The 17,876-nt window shown below is 45.2% G+C and overlaps 1 protein-coding gene across 1 annotated transcript in view; it reads right to left on the bottom strand.

The window, feature by feature from the left end:
* LOC144123079 (acidic mammalian chitinase-like) overlaps positions 1-9,348 on the bottom strand; it is a 56,269-nt gene extending 46,921 nt beyond the window's left edge. Inside the window, exons 1-2 of the mRNA XM_077655983.1 lie at positions 9,080-9,348; positions 4,904-5,015 (exon numbers count right to left, since the gene is read on the bottom strand). Coding sequence (XP_077512109.1) covers positions 4,904-5,015; positions 9,080-9,258 — 291 coding nt within the window. The 5' untranslated portion in view covers positions 9,259-9,348. The remainder of the gene's footprint in view (positions 1-4,903; positions 5,016-9,079) is intronic.
* Positions 9,349-17,876: the final 8,528 nt, after the last annotated feature.

Here is a 17,876-nt window from a genome sequence, read left to right as displayed (position 1 = left end):
CAGGAATTTGATATTGAGTGTGGCGAATAATTGACAGAATACATGAATGAATGAATGAATGAATGAATGAATGAATACCGCGTATTAAAGAATACACCGCTACCCTGCTATGGCAGCTGCTGCCACCGGTGAGGCTTTTTCGGCCCAGTTTGCTCTTTCCGAGGAATTCTTGTGACCAATCATTCATTTAAATGCTAGCTGCCGCGGTGCGCAGTTCGTTCACAATCCGGTGGGCGGGTTGTGATGATGCCTGAAGGTTAAGTGATCTAGGTGTCCCGCTGGCTTTCTAGGTTGCTTCTCTGAGGATTTTTCGTAGACTTTTTGCGTACGATCAACAACGCCAACGCCGCATTTTCTGCGACAGGAGCCCCTTGCTGCTATCGCGTTAAAGCGTGCTAATTCAAAGCATAAGTGCGGAGAACGCCCAAAGAGGGGATTTTCTCAGTTATGAGGCAAGGCTCACATTAAAGGCAAGCATTTGTATAATGGCCATAACAAAACACATTTTTATTTGACATACGGAGGGTATCAGGTTCCACATACTTGACATCACAACTAGAAGGACGCGCGCAGAGTGTACAGTCAAAATATGAATAATTACATATCCACGCGTAGAGCAAAAGACAACCTGAGTCAATTCAAGTCACAGCCGCAACACAAAAGTCGTCATCCAGTCGAGTGATAAGATAATCACTGTATTACTGTATAATCACTGTATAATCATCAATACATTACTGTATAATAAAAAATGTTTTAGGTTTATAAAACTTATGAAAACGCAGCACAGAAAATAGCTGATGGCAGTAAACCAAAGTAAAAAAATGAAGAATTATTAACTCCGCTTTGAATAAAGCAGTTGAGTTTTAAAAATCAGAAAAGAATAAATTCCGGGTCAAGAAAAGAATTCCACCATTCAACAGTACAGAAAAAACTTTAACTCAAACCTGAAAATTTTCAGTCATCAACACATTACGTTGCCCCGCTCACATACCGCAGCGAGGAAGCTTCATGGCGTGCAAAATAGGTACCCGAGTTTAGCTCTTGAAAAAAAAGCCGTATTGATATTGCGCTGCATTACGTCACTGAACAGAAACATAAAGTGGAACGTTCATAAATAATAATAATAATTTGTTTTTTGGGGGAAGGAAATGGCGCAGTATCTGTCTCATATATCTTTGGACACCTGAACCGCGCCGTGAGGGAAGGGTAAAGGAGGGAGTGAAAGGAGAAAGGAAGAGAGAGGTGCCGTAGTGGAGGGCTCCGGAATAATTTCGACCACCTGGGGATCTTTAACGTGCACTGACATCGCACAGCACACGGGCGCAATTCAAATGTTCAAATCCTGAGATGCGTTTTTGATTGTGTCCATATTTCAAAGAAACAGTAACTGTATTCTGCAACACGTTGCAATCTGTGGATTTTTCGGCAAGCACAGAACACGCAGGGAGAAACGCGCTCCTGTATTTCTAAGAGGAAACATTATATTTCGAAATCACTATTTCATTCGAATGTTAACATATGTGCTAGGTGCACAGCCCTGTATGAGGAAAATGCATTTTGACAATTTTATATCACGCATTCTAGGGTGGCCAAGCCTGCGAGCACTTTATTATGGAGAAAGAGGCCTTAACCAAGCCGTAGACGCATTAATTGAGCGCTGAGATTTCACGAACAGGTTACGCGCTTTTCTGACACGAGGGATCGGCATTTACTAATTATTATATACACTGCGGATACCTATAGAATGCTGTCGGTCTACTGAGCACTGTCTGCTGCCGACGAGACAGGCAACGCATACCATTCGAAGAACGAGACAAGCAATGTATTTAAATTTCAGAAATCGCTCCCGTTGGTTAGTACCTGATAGTGCCTGAGCTCTTTCGCTTTCAACGCTTCCCTGTCTCGCACCCACCATACTTCTCGTACGTTAGACGCTTTCCCAGTTCGCACGAAGCACGGAATAACTGAATTGCGCATGGCGATTAGGGTGGTTCTCTGCATTTTAAATGCAGCCTTTTTATTGATTTACGGGTCGCCATTTGTTTCGCGGACTGGTGTCACGGACATGAGAAGTACTCTTCGCTATCAGCGATTGCTGGATGGGTGAGTGCTATGGCGGAAGCACTCCTTAACGGAGTCAGCAAATAAAATTATGGGAAGCTTGACCTTGAGGTCTATACCAGTGCGACCAGAGATGATTAACCAGCCGTGCTCACGCTGCGTTGTTGCCTCGTTCACCATGTGCCACTAGGTCTGCGCATGCGCCTCCGAGGCCCCCTTCACGTCGTCCGCTGGATTAGCCAACTACGAGACTCTAAAGCCGCTGTTGTGGACACATGCGCCCCAGCGGCGGCGGCGGCGTAGCTGGGAGGACTTTTCCTCGAATCATTTCACTAGTTTGCTACCAGACGAAACACGTGCCTTCAGACATCTACTCGGTTTAACTGTAGACTTTAAAACACTACCACGTTTTCGACCGCAGCGAAGAGCTAACGGGGCCTTCTCGTTCGTTATAACCGAAGGGCGCGGCCAAAGTTTTTCATTGTATCTGAAATACATTGATATTCCCCTAACACCTATTTTAAATGTCGTACCACCCCCTTCCGTAATAAGAATATTTGTTATATCAGGTGCGGTTTTCCGACAACTAGACTGAACTTTTGTCTTTAAAAAGTCCATCAGGCTCCTCTTCGTCTTCACAGCAGATCCCATCTCATTCCTGTTCAAAATATCCAGAGCGGTAACATGTTCCCCACCGATACCCTTTCTGACCATGAGCTGCACCAGGGCCATAACATTACTGATCGCAAATCGCGACTGAAGCGCTCACAGCACAGTTGGTAGGTTGGCCCCCTCGCCAGCAAACCTCGATAAGTTCTAAGGGTGCAGCGACGAAGCTAGCGTAGCGCACGCGCGCACACCTGCACACGAGGTCCCCGCACTCCGCTCGGCAGCACTGAGAAACGTGGAGAGGAGATAAAGCGGGCGACGCACGCCACGTGACCGTCCACGCCAGCAGGATAACGTCTCTAATCGCTGCAATTGGTTCCTCGCCGACCGCGGGCAGTAGTTTCGTTGTAAACGCGCTGCCCATGGCGCAGGCCTGGAACTTTTAGGAGGCAATGCCGGCCTCTGTCTCAGAGCAACCACTTTTCTGCCTCTATCATAGCGGCTTTGCATAGCTGGCACACAGGCACGCATTGGCTGGCCTTGCAAGCCGTCGGCACGCGCTCGGCCAGCGGTTAACTGCACCTTCAATGGCACCTATGTTATGGCTTCTTTGTTTTCGGGGAAAGCGGTGCTAGAGGGATCGCCGTGGCTGAGAACACTCAGAGACATTCTCTATCGGTGCTTGCGAAAAGGCACATTTTCGACCCTGGTATCAAGTTTGGCCCCTAATCGTTCACTCTAAATCAATAACGCGGCCACAGTTAGTCTTATCTGAGATACAGTGGCGCTGCCCTGCTACGCATTTTGATGGTAACAACGCCTCCAATCGTAATAAGTGAGCGTTGGCAATAATTGCGGCCATTATAAAAGCTCTTACTATATGCATACTGCTTGGCTGTATTCTGCTCATTTCTCCGTCGCCTAAATTGCGGTTGGCTTAAGGTCTACGGTCACCATGGTCTGTTGACAAGCGATTTTTACGAACGCCGGTATGACCCTTGTTCCGCTGATGTCCGCGGCTCATCTATTTCAATTAGCGGCTACCTGAGCTGAAGTACGTTACATATTCTAAAAATAAAGGCTATTTGGTCATAAAAAACTATTAGTAAGCAGAAGATGGTATTGAAAGTTTTAGTTTTTTCATACCTACTTCACTTTTAAACATAATCGCGGTCAGCATCTTAGCACTTTTCTTAACGCTGCGCCATCTTTTTTAATTTCATCTGCATCGAAGTTCTTGGCCTGGGAACTGATCGAGTTGACAGCGGCGGTCTCGCGTTCCTCGCCGGCTTCAAACCGTTGTTCGCCAAGCCACTGTTTCAAATGCAAGCAGAGCAATGGTCGCCATGTGTAAGGTCACCAAATAGAGGAAGGGCGATCAAAAAACTCTCAGCCAAAAATTTGAATGTTCTCCTTGGTTCAGGAAGCTGAGTGAGGACGCACGTTGACATGGATGAGCAATACGTTTATTTCGTGCGCCCCACGCTTGTTTCATGAGCCTTTCACAGTGCACGTCAGCGGTAATTTTTGCCCCTTTTTGGTATAAATCAGTCGAGAGAACGCCCGTTCCGTCCCAAAAAGCGGTAGCCATCTTTTCAAGCTCGAGTACGAATATTGCTTGATTTTGTTTTCGGTTTTGGTGAACTTGAATGACGCTGTTGCAATAATTGTTGTTTTGTTTCTGCTTTCGTGCAGGATGACCATATCTCGTTACTCGCAACAATAATCTAGGCAGAACTTTTGATGAATTTGGGCAGCTGAAGATCCTTTGCGCACAGAAATCCAAACACAGCACAGACTTTGCAACTGGCGGCAGCAACTCTTTTTCCGGATATTATTACCTGCATTCACCTATAGGAAAATCACTACTGAATCGAAACAATAACATCACGCTTCACAAACAACCAATTGATGGTGCTGCATGCCTATAGCTTTGTTCTGAACCACCAACATATAAATATAATGAAATTACCCTTACTTTTTGATAATGTTTCGGATATTCAAGAATATTGCAAGTTAAGAAAGCTTGCATTATTTCTCCACTCCTTGCGCAATATTCATGAAATTTATTGATACCTCCGAACCCAAAATTGAAAATGGTTTTTTGGGGAAACGAAACGGCGCAGTACCGTCCTGACATATTTTTTACTATTTGTACGGTAAGAAAGAGTACGGGAACGAGAAGACAGCCGTCAGGAAACCGCCTCTACGATTTCTACCTTTCAAACCTTACCTTTAGAAGTTGGGCGAAAAGCACAGCGTCAGAGAGCGCAGGAAACTCCCAGTCAAGGTCAAGTCCATCGAGGCTTGCTGAGTCCAGTACTCTTCGAGCGAATGCAATAAATCTGGGCAGAAGGGACAAAGTAGCGCAAGGCGCTACAGGAAATCAGTTCCGATTAGAACAACCAGTTTGTACCTCTGAACATATTTTCAAGCTTCGTTTCTACAATGCTGATTCTTGGGCTAGTTAGTACTAGTAGTACTAGTAGCGCTAGTAGCGCTGTCCCGTCTTCCTCTCACGTCCTCGTTTTTTGCGCTAAAGGCTTTGCCATTATGAGTCGTTTCTACGGTATGATATGGACTTTAGTTAGGGGACATTTTGTTGTCAAGTGTGAGCATAACAATGTGAAATTTTTAACAGCGTTGATGTTCAGCACTTAAGGTACATTTCGCCTAAAACAGTCACTAGACAACAAAAGACGTGCAGCAACATGCACCAATAATGAGAACGCCATTTTCACGCTAATAACGAATGCTCTGCGGGTAAAAATAAGCGCCATTCGCCGGATTTGTCAATTTCGATAATTAAATGCGTTAGCGCCATATTTTCAGTTTATTAATTCGAAATATTACTATACCAATGACAATAAAAGCCGGCGGCATGTATACGTCCCTACTTGCAGATATATTGCAGAAAATTACTCCAATGGCAAGAAAAAGACGGTGACGTCATAGAGCGGCCACATGAAGCACGTAGAAAGGCGAGAAACGCCACTGCAGACAATGCTGTACTTGTTTATTTATATACACTTCCCACTGGCCGACCTCAATGTTGGGTCGGTTTTCCGGACAGCACTCGTACCACAATTGTGGCGCAACTGTTTTTCGTACAGTGTGACGCCCGCGTGGTGTCAGTGGATTTCTCGTAGCATATAGCCCATATGTGCTGGTCAAGATGAAGGCAAGCCTGCCACAGGAATTCGAACTGACGACATATCCACCTTCAATCGTATGCCTTCCGAGACTCTTTACCGGTTGCCTTAACCCTTTGTAGGCAGGAAATATTTTTTTTCTAAACTTGATGAAAAACCTTTATTGCAGGAGCAGATAAGCAGCACAGAAACGGTTCTAATCAAGTTTCACAATATTACTAGATGAAGTTCAGTAGAAAAAAGTCGGACATATTTGTAACGTTGGCACTAAATGGGGTAAAAGAAAATGGGACGTATTTGTCCCACTGACCTACAAGGGATTCATCACTGTTTTGGTTTCCTCTTACCACTTCGTGAACTTGTTCTCACTTGTTCGCTGTTATTGAACTTGTTGGCCAATGGCGTCTACGCCTTTGTTCTACTTTCCCAGGACTGTGTTGTTTGTCGATGCGTTCAACTTCATCCGAGAAGGGAACTGTTACTGGGCATATTTTACCCCAGATATTCATTCGGAACGGCTTCTTGCTTCAGGTGGTTCTGAATGTTTAGGTCTTGATTATTTGGCGCCAAGGAACAAACTCTACATACAACGTTTTAGAATTACCACTCGATATGCAGTCGCTAAGTGTCCAACTGTGCTCAGCACAGTAAAAAAGTGTTTTCTTGTTATTGCGTGATGATTTAGAGTTGTTCCTCTTTATGAAAAAACAGGAATCACTCACCGGGAATTTTGATATTGGTTTTTGCCACATCGAATATAAAAAAAAAAAATTCGCAGGCTTCCTCCCGCCGCGATGGCTCAGTGGTTAAGGCGATCGCCTACTGAGCCGCAGTAGCCTGGCTCGAACTCGACCACGGCGGCCATGTTTCGGTGTAGGCGCTACGCCAAAAGTTGGCCGTGTGCTGTGCGATGTCAGTGCAAGTTAAGGATCCCTAGGTGATCGAAATTATCGGTTGGGTTTGGTATGGTTTGGTTGATGGGGGTTTAACGTGCAAAAACGACTCATGCTATGAGAGACGCCGTAGTGAAGGGCTCTGGAAGTTTCGACCACCTGGGGTTCTTAACGCGCAATGGCATCGCAGAGCACAGGGGCCTCTAGAATTTATTTCGCCTACATCGAAATTCGACCGCTGCGGCCGGGATCCGGAGACGACCACTACGGCACCTCTTCCTTCCTTCCCTCCTTCACTCCCTCCTTTATCCCTTTCCCTACGGGGCGGTTCGGGTTTCCACACAGATATGTAAGACAGCTAGTGCGTCATTTCCTTTCCTGAAAACCATTTTTTTTCGACAACTTGCAAGGCGCCAGAAAAAAAGAACGAAATTTCATGGCCTCGACTCGCAACCTATCTAGTGACGCGGCTGAAACTGTTTTTAAACAAATCAATAAAACCTTAAGGTAGGTGGGAGCACAGCATAAGTGGGACTGCTGCGTTTCACTGTCTCTAACGAGCCCTTTAGAATGCGGAACAATGTGGAACATATGCGTCCCATTGTCCCACAGATGGTCAAGGCGCGGCTGAGGGGTTCACCGAGATCTGACAAGGGTTCTGCACCTTTTCATTTCCATAAAATCTTTTTTTTTATTAAACTATAATGCAACCGTCCTTCGTTCAGCGTTCCCTGTGGTGTGATACGTGCGTTTGTGCGGGTGGGTGGAGGAGGAAAAAACTTTTATTTGTCACATGGAAAAGAGGGTAGGAGATAGTGTTTAGGTTAGACAGGTGCGTGGGACTTCGCGAAGGCGCTAGGTGGCTTGAAGACCGTGCTTGTTGGCGACCTCTAGGGCCCAGCCAACTATCTGGAGTTGTACCGAAGGGTGAGGCCTGAGTAACGCAATCTCCCATTTACTTTGGTTTGAGATTTGGAAGCTCAGTGGTAGTGGGTTCTCTGGGCACTCGAATAGAATTGCACCCAGAGACCAGTAATGCTTTTCCATTCCCTCATACGAGCTGTCTTGCGAGTCTCTACCGGATTATTCTCATTGGGCCGTGCGACTCGGAGAGATGAGGCTACCAAACGCAAGTAGTTCGTCGATCATTTGCTTACACTATCAGGGTTGCAGTAAGGCGAAAAAAGACACATTGTTCAATAAGGCCGTGCTCCCCTGCCCTGTACCGCAAACGCATGACCAGTCGTAACATTTCAGTATCGTCTTTCATCAAGACCGGAATCTCCAGATCAATAAAAATAGCTGTGGTTTAACTACTGCAGAACCCAGTTATAGAGCGAAAGCTGTGGTGTATCGGGCAGGTAGACGTGGCTCGACGTCTGTAACGTTGAGTGCGTTCAGCGCACTGGATAGGCAGAGCGCCCACCCTGCCACCCTGGCAGGAGGCAGTTAAATGGTTGATTGTGAGAGGTTAGTCAAGCAATGAACCCTGCGGCCTACTGCTGCAGTGCCGCGTGTCTGCCACAAGGCTGGCAGCGCTAATACATGCAGCCCACATCCATATCTCACCACTGCCATGTGCCTCAAAGCGCGATATAGGGGTCCACTGACCCAAGGAGCCAGTTATGCGCTCTTCCTTTCCACAAAACCATCGGTCTAGAACGTTATCAGTGCCAATGCCTATTAACACAATGAATGCCGATGTCCAATAGAAACAGAGGCGAGCGCTCTGTTTCGGTGGCGGCGGCGGCTGAGTCACCTCACAGCTGTCACATGGTTTCTCTTCGCTTCAAGGTCAAACTCGCGCACACGGCGCGCACGGCGAAGAAGCTACGGAGGGGAGTAGTGAAGATTTTACATCAAAATTCACAGGCGCACTAAACTCGTGCATCTCTCGGCAATGCTGTCGCATTAGAGGCTGTTGGTGCTTTTACATCTACTTTTGTGTCATTTGCTACATGGTTCTGCTTACAGACCTCAACATGTCTCTCTGCAAAAAACCAGACATTGATTCTGATAAACCAGCTGGTTTAAAAATTTAATGATCACATATAGAAGCTAGATGTTTCCTCGAAAGTGTCCAGAGGCGGGGCACTGACACCATGAAGATATATCGAAATGCGTAGTCACCAGTTCCGCCCTGGTGACGTGATTTCCGCTGGAGGGAATTATGTACAGATGACGCACTTTCGTTCATCATGATGCTTCAATGATATCGCAATAATGCAGTCAGTGGCTAATACCTTTTAAGCCCCTTCGAACGCTGTAAATTGAAGATGGGTGATCCTGTTGTACGAAATGTATCCTTCAACGTGTTTTCAAGGTTTTTCAGCCTTCTTGAAACTGCCGTTCACTTCAACGTACCTATGTCTTGTGGACGGTCTGGAAATCATGTAGCCAAAGTTCTCGCCTCCGCCCACTGAGAACATGAGTTTAATGTCAGCCCTCCGCCCGTGAAGTGCAGTGAAGGCGGCAAGGGCCTCAAAGCCACCTATAGGACCCAGATTAATGCTGGAGTCAGGTGACACCGTGGCGAAGCCCATGATGATGTGGGTGCACAGCCCCACTTCAACGTGATCAAACGGCAGCGCGGTGGAAGAGTTTTTTGGTGCTTTTAGGTAGCACACAAGCTTGAACGAGGAACCTACGCATAAAAAAAAACGAGCGTTACGTCAACCAATCGAGAAGTCTTCTCTCATTTTCAAACAAGTGCTTCTAATTCTCTTTGAAACTTATGATATTCTTCATTCGTTGCATAGGCAGCCATGCTTTGTAGCGTGCCTTTGGATTGGGAAAGCTACTTTAAATGTATGTGAGGCTTCAAAATGAAGTGAAGTGGGTCTCTTTCGCACCGATGACGTGCTCTGATGAGGTCTCCAATAAATACTGTGCACTTTATTCTGTAGGTCCGGCGACGCCCAAGTACCTCTCAGCACGCCTACAGACATGCTTATTAGGTACAGAGACTCCACATACTTCACATTTCGTCTTCGGAAATAAGAGAGAACGCATAGTCTTTCGCGCCTACCGGGAAGTACGGCGCCATGAAAGAACATTGTGTAACAAAAGTAAAAACAGCGCTAATTTTGACAAAAACCACACAGAAAGACCAGACAGGACGGGCGCTGACTCCGACTATGTTTATTGAAAGCCACATGTTGCATATATATAGCCCAAAGAAGGTGGACGCATGCACATTTCTTACCGGGTAAAAAATAAAGGAAGGAAAAAAGAGATAAAAAAAGAAAAACAACACCAAGAAACACACACTCAAACCAAACCTACTCATTATCGCGTATTCTTTAGCAATCTATACTCGCATTCTCGTAGGGAGACAGAACTGGTGCTGACGCACATGCCACCTCTATCTTTGATAAAAAAGGCTTGTGTCAGTTCGCGAGCAAATCTATATTTGCTTCTAGCTAGAATTTTAATGTCGCCAAGTCGTGGTTCACAGTTTTTTTCGTTTTTATCAATGCAGGAGCGGGAATGGGCGGGTAGGTTTTCGGACGAATTTGATGCGTTCCCTAACGACCTTTTATGCTCCCCTGCACGCTCGTTTACGCAGCGTCCAATCTGTCCGACGTACACCTTGCCACATACAAGGGGGATCTCGTAGACCACTCCCGTGGCACACCTTACGTAGGGCTTCGAGTGCTTCTTTCCACACCCAGATTTAGCCTTAGCACCGCTGCTAACCTTGGGGCACATCTTGGCCAATTTGCAGGGGGCGGAAAAGACTATGGGGACTCCGTACTTGTTGCCAACTGGTTTTAAATTGTGGGACACCTTTTGAATGTACGGCATCACCACTGGTTTGGCTTCGCCGAAGTCTTCTTTCCGGCGTTGCCCCTCTCGCTTACCCTTAAGTTTTTGCTGCAGTGCCTCGGTCATGGCAGTCAAGACGTGGTTAGAAAACCCTGCTTTACGCAGCATATTCACCTCACCCTGGAAGCTCGCCCGCATCATGTGAGGGCACGACTTGAGGCAATAGCCCTTTTAACAGTTTTTGATTGAGCTGAATCGAACGGTAAAAAATCTTTCTTGGCCCTAGGAAGGTAGCGTCAGCAAGCATTTCCGACCTCCAGCTTAAAGTTAAGGTCCAAAAACTGGAGGCAGTCCTGTTCAGGAAGCTCAAATGTGAAAGAGAGCCCCTTCTCTTGTGTGAACATTTCTAAAATGTTCATGGCAGTCTCCTCATAGCGGCCTGTTGCATGTTTCTTTAAAATCGCTAAAAAAATCGTCACCATATCTAAAAATCTTTAGGACAGCTCCATCGTCAGTTACCGCTGTTTTTACTTTTGTTACACAATCTTACACTAACTAGCCCAGCAAGAGGTACTGTTAAACAAACTTTCATGAAAGAACAGTACGCGATAAAACAGCATGCGTCAAAATAGCGCACAAAAAACAGCTCAGAGGCAAAACAGCACAAGGAAGATAGGGCACAGCGACAAAACGTCACAGGGAAAAAGCAGCATGGCGACAAAATAGCACAGGGAAAATATAGCACGCAGCACGCCGGAGAAAACGGCACAGCGACAAAACAGCAGAGCGAAAAAACAGCACGATGACATAAGTGCACAGGGGAAAAACAGCACGACGACAAAAGAGCACAACGGTGTACGGTGCAGCGCTGCTGTAGTGGTGAACTACCATAAAGGTAAATCACAACACATGCGGCACGAGCCTGTGGAGTTAACGAGTGCTTGTTTTACAGACTCAGTAAGGAACAGGACAGGGTAATGTCCGCAATCTTAAATATCGACTTTTTTATGCGAATAATGGAACGAATAACGCTGTAGGAGTTGCTCTGAAAACATCGGTTCAGCGGGTTGACCATCATGATGCTAAATTCTGGAAAACACACCCGACGTAAGGTTCTGAGTGTAACAAAAGATGTTATTGTTCAAAATTGTCGCTGTCGGCAATTGAATATTCAGCAATTATGTTTGGAGCGAGCTACGGGGCCTTCATACACTGAAAATATCCGGTAGGCGATGCGTACTTTTAGCGATGGCAGGATTGCCCAAGCTGAACCTAACCTAACACACACAGGTGGGAGTCTACTGAAGCAGAGTTTAGAATGACCGCAGAGGAGATGCCCGGACAATTTTATCTCTCAGTTGCCCAGATTCTTCTTACATAACCCACAGAGAAACTAGGTCATTGAAGCCAAGATAGCATGGATTACATAACCACAATTTGTGCCCTATGCACCCTTCAATCAACGCTGCCCCTGAAGCAATGAGCCTGCCCTGTTTTTTAATGAGCCACCGAAAGGAGCACTCGCTAACTCCAAAGGTCGCTGCCACACTTGTTGTGATTTACAGTTTGTGGTTATGGCCATGATAGTTCACCCCTCTAGCAGCACTGCACTGTACTCCAATGTGCTGTTTTTCATCGTGCTGTTATTTCCCTGCGCTCTTCTGTCGTCGTGCGGTTTTTTCGCTTTGCTGTTTTGTCGCTGTGCCATTTTGTCCGGCATGCTGTTTTGATGCGTACTGTTTTTTCCCTGTGCTGTTTTGTCGCTCTGCATTATTTTTGCGCTTTTTTGACGCATGCTGTTTTGGCGTGTGCGGTTCTTTCGTGTCCCCGGAAAGTACCTCACTTCGAAGCTCGCCTGCATCATATCGGAGAACCTGGATTATTCACGCTTGTACTGAATTCGTCACACTTAGAGGGAACACTAGAAAGTATGTTTCACGGGAAAGCAGCAGCGCCAGTTCAGGCTCCTCCTCACGAGTTCTCGGCGTTTTTTCTTTCTTTTCGTAGTGAAACATCCTTTCCCGGAGTTAAGAATTCGTTAAACAATTTTGTTCTGTTTCCTCTATATATGAAACATACTGTACCTTGACTTTGTCGCAGCATTGCTTAACACTACACACAAAGAAAACAAAAGAGAATGATGCAGCGGACGATATACCGAGTTGTTATTATAAACGAAGTATAAAAGCAGCATAGAAAAGGTAAAATATCCATCTTCGCGACAAGTTACACACAACATGACGCAGTCCATACGCGACTCTCGTTCGCCGTGAATGAGCCAGTAAACTGCAAAAAGACAATGTTAACTACTGCAACAGACGTGCTTCTTCTACTGATATGCAATTAATGCAGTGCGGTGCCAGCAGCTGGTACAGTATCTTCGCAAACCTCCTAATCTGATATTCTCTCACGATTTCTGCCACCGCTGATAAGTTTGCCTTCCCTTGGAACGCACAACGTTACCCCAAGAGGTTCCAGGCTTCGATTTGGCGTATTCCAGCCCCTGGTGTCGCTCATTTCCACTTATTCATTTAGGCTATGAAGAATTAAGGGATAATTAAGAGAATTAGGAATGAATTAAGATTTGCTCTTGTCTAGCCATATCATAAATGTTGCCGACTGCTTTCAGAAGAGCAGGTATATTCCGAGTTAAGAGTCGGTGGCAAAAATATTTTAACATTTCTCGTCCGTAATTTGTTCTTGTGAAAAGTATTCCCCAGCGGTCAGAGCTACGTGTGTTGTGTACATGGGTTAGGGATGTGAATGTTAGGCAAAGACTTTAATTTTAGGCAAAGTTACATGTCATTTATCGGTATGTCCTTCCGGTACCGTGAAGTAGGTGTGGACTTCTGCAAATTGATGACGAGTAAAAGTTTTCATTGATTGATGATTTGGTTTGTATGGGCGTAAAATGTAGCATTAGAAACGATACATATTGCTCTTTCTCTAGCTTAAAAGCAATATATTGTTCATAGTTTGCCTGGTATTGCCCGAGATTAGGAAACAGTTACTTAACGCGGAAAAGTACAACAAAATAGTGAGATGCAAATTAATGTTTTGATGCAAAATAAACCGTAGCCGCGACATCAAGCCGATTGTGCGAGCGAATTTTGAGCGAATGCGGCTTATATGCCAGCTGAAATATATATTCCCGTGAAAAATGGCGCCCGCGCTTTTTACTTGTGATGTTATCGGATATTTATTATTTTTGTCAATGAAAGAATTACAATCTTGAACAGGAAGGTGCCATTGCAGATGCGTTTTAGGGTGTGATCTTTTACACATTTTGCCTATATATCGAACGTGTCTGTCTCGAATAAAACAAGTTGATCTCTAGCATTTATGGTGTCCGTCTCTCTTCTGGGTGTCTTTATCGCTAGTTATCATGCGCCCGGAATGTTATCTCTCTATTGGAGGAGCTAATATGTTAGTTGATTTTAGTATTTATGGTCTTATTTCCAGGCCCAAATAATACGACTTTTGCTTCAGTTGTTTAGTTAATAGAGCACCTTGTTATCCTTGAATTGGAGTTCAGGTAAGGACGGGCCGGGAAAAGCAATGTGGTGTCACCATCCTAAATTATGATGTGGGCATTAACCCTAATAGCAAGGGCTTACAAGATCGCAAAAAGCAAATAATGCTCGAGTGCCCTCTCAACGTACTATAGATCACACCGAAAGCATATCTATATATGGTGAAGATACCTACCAGTGCCTGTATACTTACAGCATGCTCGAGGCACTGAGAGGCAGCCAGAGCCAACCACAACAATCGCGGTAGTAGTACCATGCTATTGAAGCAGGATGAGACCTGTGTCTTGATTCTGCAATAAGGGCGATACTTTAACATGCACTTCATACAGACAGCATAGTTTAGCGTCTGTTGTACGCTTCTGACTATGCTCATCTTACATAGGGGCATAGAAGCCCTCTTTAAAGGTAGCACTTTTTATTTTTGTTTATTATCATTTGCAGTTGCACATAAAATCTGTTCAACGCCGCTGTCAATCTTGACATTTATATAACTGCTATAAAATGTGTATTTGACTGCATCGTTGGTACTTCAGCTGAGTTGTCTTTGTCCTATTTGCTGGGTTCGAAGATAAATGATACTGCATTAATGTTTTCGAATGAGCTGTGCGCAGAATTACACTCCTAGCTTGCTTCTTTAAGGGCTACTGTTCAGGGACAGGCTCAATACCGAATATGTTTGGCCACGCGAGCATAAAAGTGTTCGTTTTCTCAACACATCTGACTTGCGTACTTGCATGCACATGCACAGCTTTCCCTATAGTGAGGGTCTTCGCGCTGTTATGTGTAATTTATGAATGCATATTTTATGTGAATGTTCAATAAACACAAAATAGAACATCACCAACGACAGCAAGACGACAGCCCTGTTTTAAAGTAACATAATAATTGTTTTAAACACTAGTGACCGTAACTTTTTTACGTCGATGATGGCGACATGTCGGCAGGAAAAATTCGAAGGGACGCTTATTGTCCGCCTAAGCTTATGACGCGATGGCGTTATTGAGGCAATGTCTGTGCATGCGGATTAGCTCATTCCAGACGTGTACATTCATAGATCTCTGGGAGTCATCCTAACAATACCGGCACAGTGGTGCAGCGATTGAGCAATGCACCCCTTCCCATCGATGGCAGGGGGTGCCACCGGTGGTTTTGTGTGACTCAAGTTGTTCTTACCTTGCGACCAATCATTAATTTAACTGCCACCTGCTATTGTGGTGTTTTCTTACAATTCAGTGGGCAGGTTGTGATGACGCCACAAGGTCATGTATTCTAGGTTGCCTATATGCTTGCTTTGTCGGCGTCGGCGAACACGCCGATGCCGCTGGATATTCTGCAGAATGGGAGCCTTAACGCTACCGCGTTAATAGAGGCATAGTTGTTTTTACGACTAAAAGCATCAGGGTTATTTCCGAAGCAAATATGTAATTGACGACGTTGTATTGAAACCCAGAATACAACAAAATGTCAAGCGACTAGATCGCTTCTGACGCGACAAGACAGACAGGCATCTTCGGGTCACAAATCTTTCCTCGTGTGTAGTTAAGAACCAAACTACTCATAACACAACTTCCTTCAGGTGAAAGCGAGGCACGTTGCTGATAAACGGTATAAACTTCAAAGCAATATGCGCAGCAAGTGCTAAGAAATTCGTATGCACCGTAAGCGTGTTTCCATCGACGACCTTATTTGCCCTATGAAGACTAGTTACTCGCTACTTAAGGCCTGCCCTGCGCTACACCTTGAGGCTTTCGGGCAGCTTCGAGCTGTCACTTGAACCTCTGGGCACAGTAACAAAAATTATCGCGTCAGTGGAGAAGAGTAGTGCAAGTCTAGAAGGGCCACTACACAAAGCACACAATGTTGGTGTTCCAGCAGGGCACCATCACGTGCATGCTATCTGAAGATTTCTACGCCTGTACACCTAGCTAAGGTTGTACTGAACTCAAGGCCACGTGGTGACACACGCGCTGAAGTTGGTTGGTTGTTTTGCTATCACTCAAGGATGCAGAGAATTTTCCCTCTAGCAGATGAGTGCATGCGAATATTTTAGCGAGGTCGGTTCTGCATTCCCACGCAATTGCACTTCGGCATCTGGTGCGTTGTTTTGCGAGTTTCCCACCGGTGCCCACATTACTGTGCGCAGTCACTACTCTATAAATAAACAAGTGAAATTTGCTTTTTTTGAGGCAATGGGAAGCCGTTCAGCACGTTCCGGAAGCGGAAGCAAGTCTTTGAACTAAATACTTTTAAGGACTTAAAAAAACGTAAGCCTTAAGTAGTTCAGTTCAAGAAGAATTGAATGAACTGTTTGCTTCAAACCAGATATAACTGTAGAATTTTATTGCCAAAATTGAACACGCACTAATGGTGTCACATTCAAACGGTTCAGCTGCAATTGGGACGTTTTGCTTGTATGCCTGTTAGGTCTGGAATGCTTGGTTATCATCCGCTCTTTATATGCAAGCAAATGAATTGAGAGCAAATGTGCACAAAGGCACTATTCTTTCCTATGCAGGCAGGCGCAGCGGGTCGCACTCGGTAACCAGACTTGGGCACTCTTCTATAACTCTGCTTGGTGAGCGGCACTTCTATCTCGCGCATAACTATAGGAAGTTCTTGGAAGCTGCACACATGAGCGCTATAATCGGTCCTGGACGAAGAAGAAAAGATACGTTTACTTCTCTGTTGAATAACAATGCCATCGGCAGAAATCATTTCATGGCATGGTAGTTGTCGACCTTATCCAAACTTCTTTTGCGTTCCAGGTTTGATTTGGAAGAAGTCACACTGAAAACGCTGCTTGCACTTCCATATGAAGTGATCTGCCCGCAGATTACGGCTCTTTTAAAAACACGCTGTAATTTACGGCAATAATGGCACGGCCGGCGAACATTACCAATTGAATGCGAGAAGATGCATGCTTTCAAAATCCACTTTGCTGTTTTAGTTGGTTTGGCGTTTGGCTTCTGTTCTCAATGTCGCGGAATCGAATTTACGCCGCCACAGGAGCATTTCAATGGAAGCGAAGGGCGAAAGACGGCCTGTGCTGCGGGATGTCAGTGGTCATTAAAGAACGTCAAGTGGCCGAAATTAATTCGCGTTTTTCGCTACGGTACTGTTCAGAGACGATATGCTGCTTCTCGACGGTACAATTCTCCTAGTGCATACAAACTACTGCATAACGTCACCTGAACTTCATTCCGAGTCTCAATGCGGCCGGATGCAGTAAGGCCTTCGCCAATCTGCCAGCAACTTTCTACGTGCAGAGAAACCGCGCTCCGATTTTATGCATTCTGTCCGCGTAGTTAGAAGTCGTTCTCCGCAGCGTACAGTATGCAGACAATACACGTGCAAGTGCGAAAGCACTAGCAAAACTTTTGTTAACTTGGAGCAGATGAAAAATGTACATATTTGTCAGACGTGGTCTATGTCATCAGAAATGCCGAAGGTCAAATTGCGGCTGCCGGTGCGGCTGCAAACTTCTAAAAATATTGCATGAACACATCTGTAATGAGAAAAGCCCCAAATATTTTAACTTGTTAGGGTAAAGACGTAGCGAACGCTATATAGAAGAGATTTATTTGTGGAAGAACTTACGATGGCAAAATAAATGCTATATGTAAAAATCATCGATGTTGTCCCTCACGGTGTAAACCACATGCGATGAGTCGGAATAAAGCAAACTTACAGTGTGCCTCCAGTCTGCATAATTTCTAGCACGTGCTGAGCGCCCACAAATTAACTGATTACGCGCTGTCATCGATTGCCAAAAAGACTGCATTGCGAAAGCCAGAACGTGATACACAACATATTATGTTACCTACGAGAGCTACAAAACAATGACCTCAACAACTGCCTTT

The sequence above is a fragment of the Amblyomma americanum genome, chromosome 3, assembly GCF_052857255.1.
Source record: "Amblyomma americanum isolate KBUSLIRL-KWMA chromosome 3, ASM5285725v1, whole genome shotgun sequence".
NCBI lineage: Eukaryota > Metazoa > Arthropoda > Arachnida > Ixodida > Ixodidae > Amblyomma > Amblyomma americanum.
The sequence above is the reverse complement of the archived record's forward strand: the minus strand, read 5'-3'. Positions and strand labels throughout refer to the sequence as shown.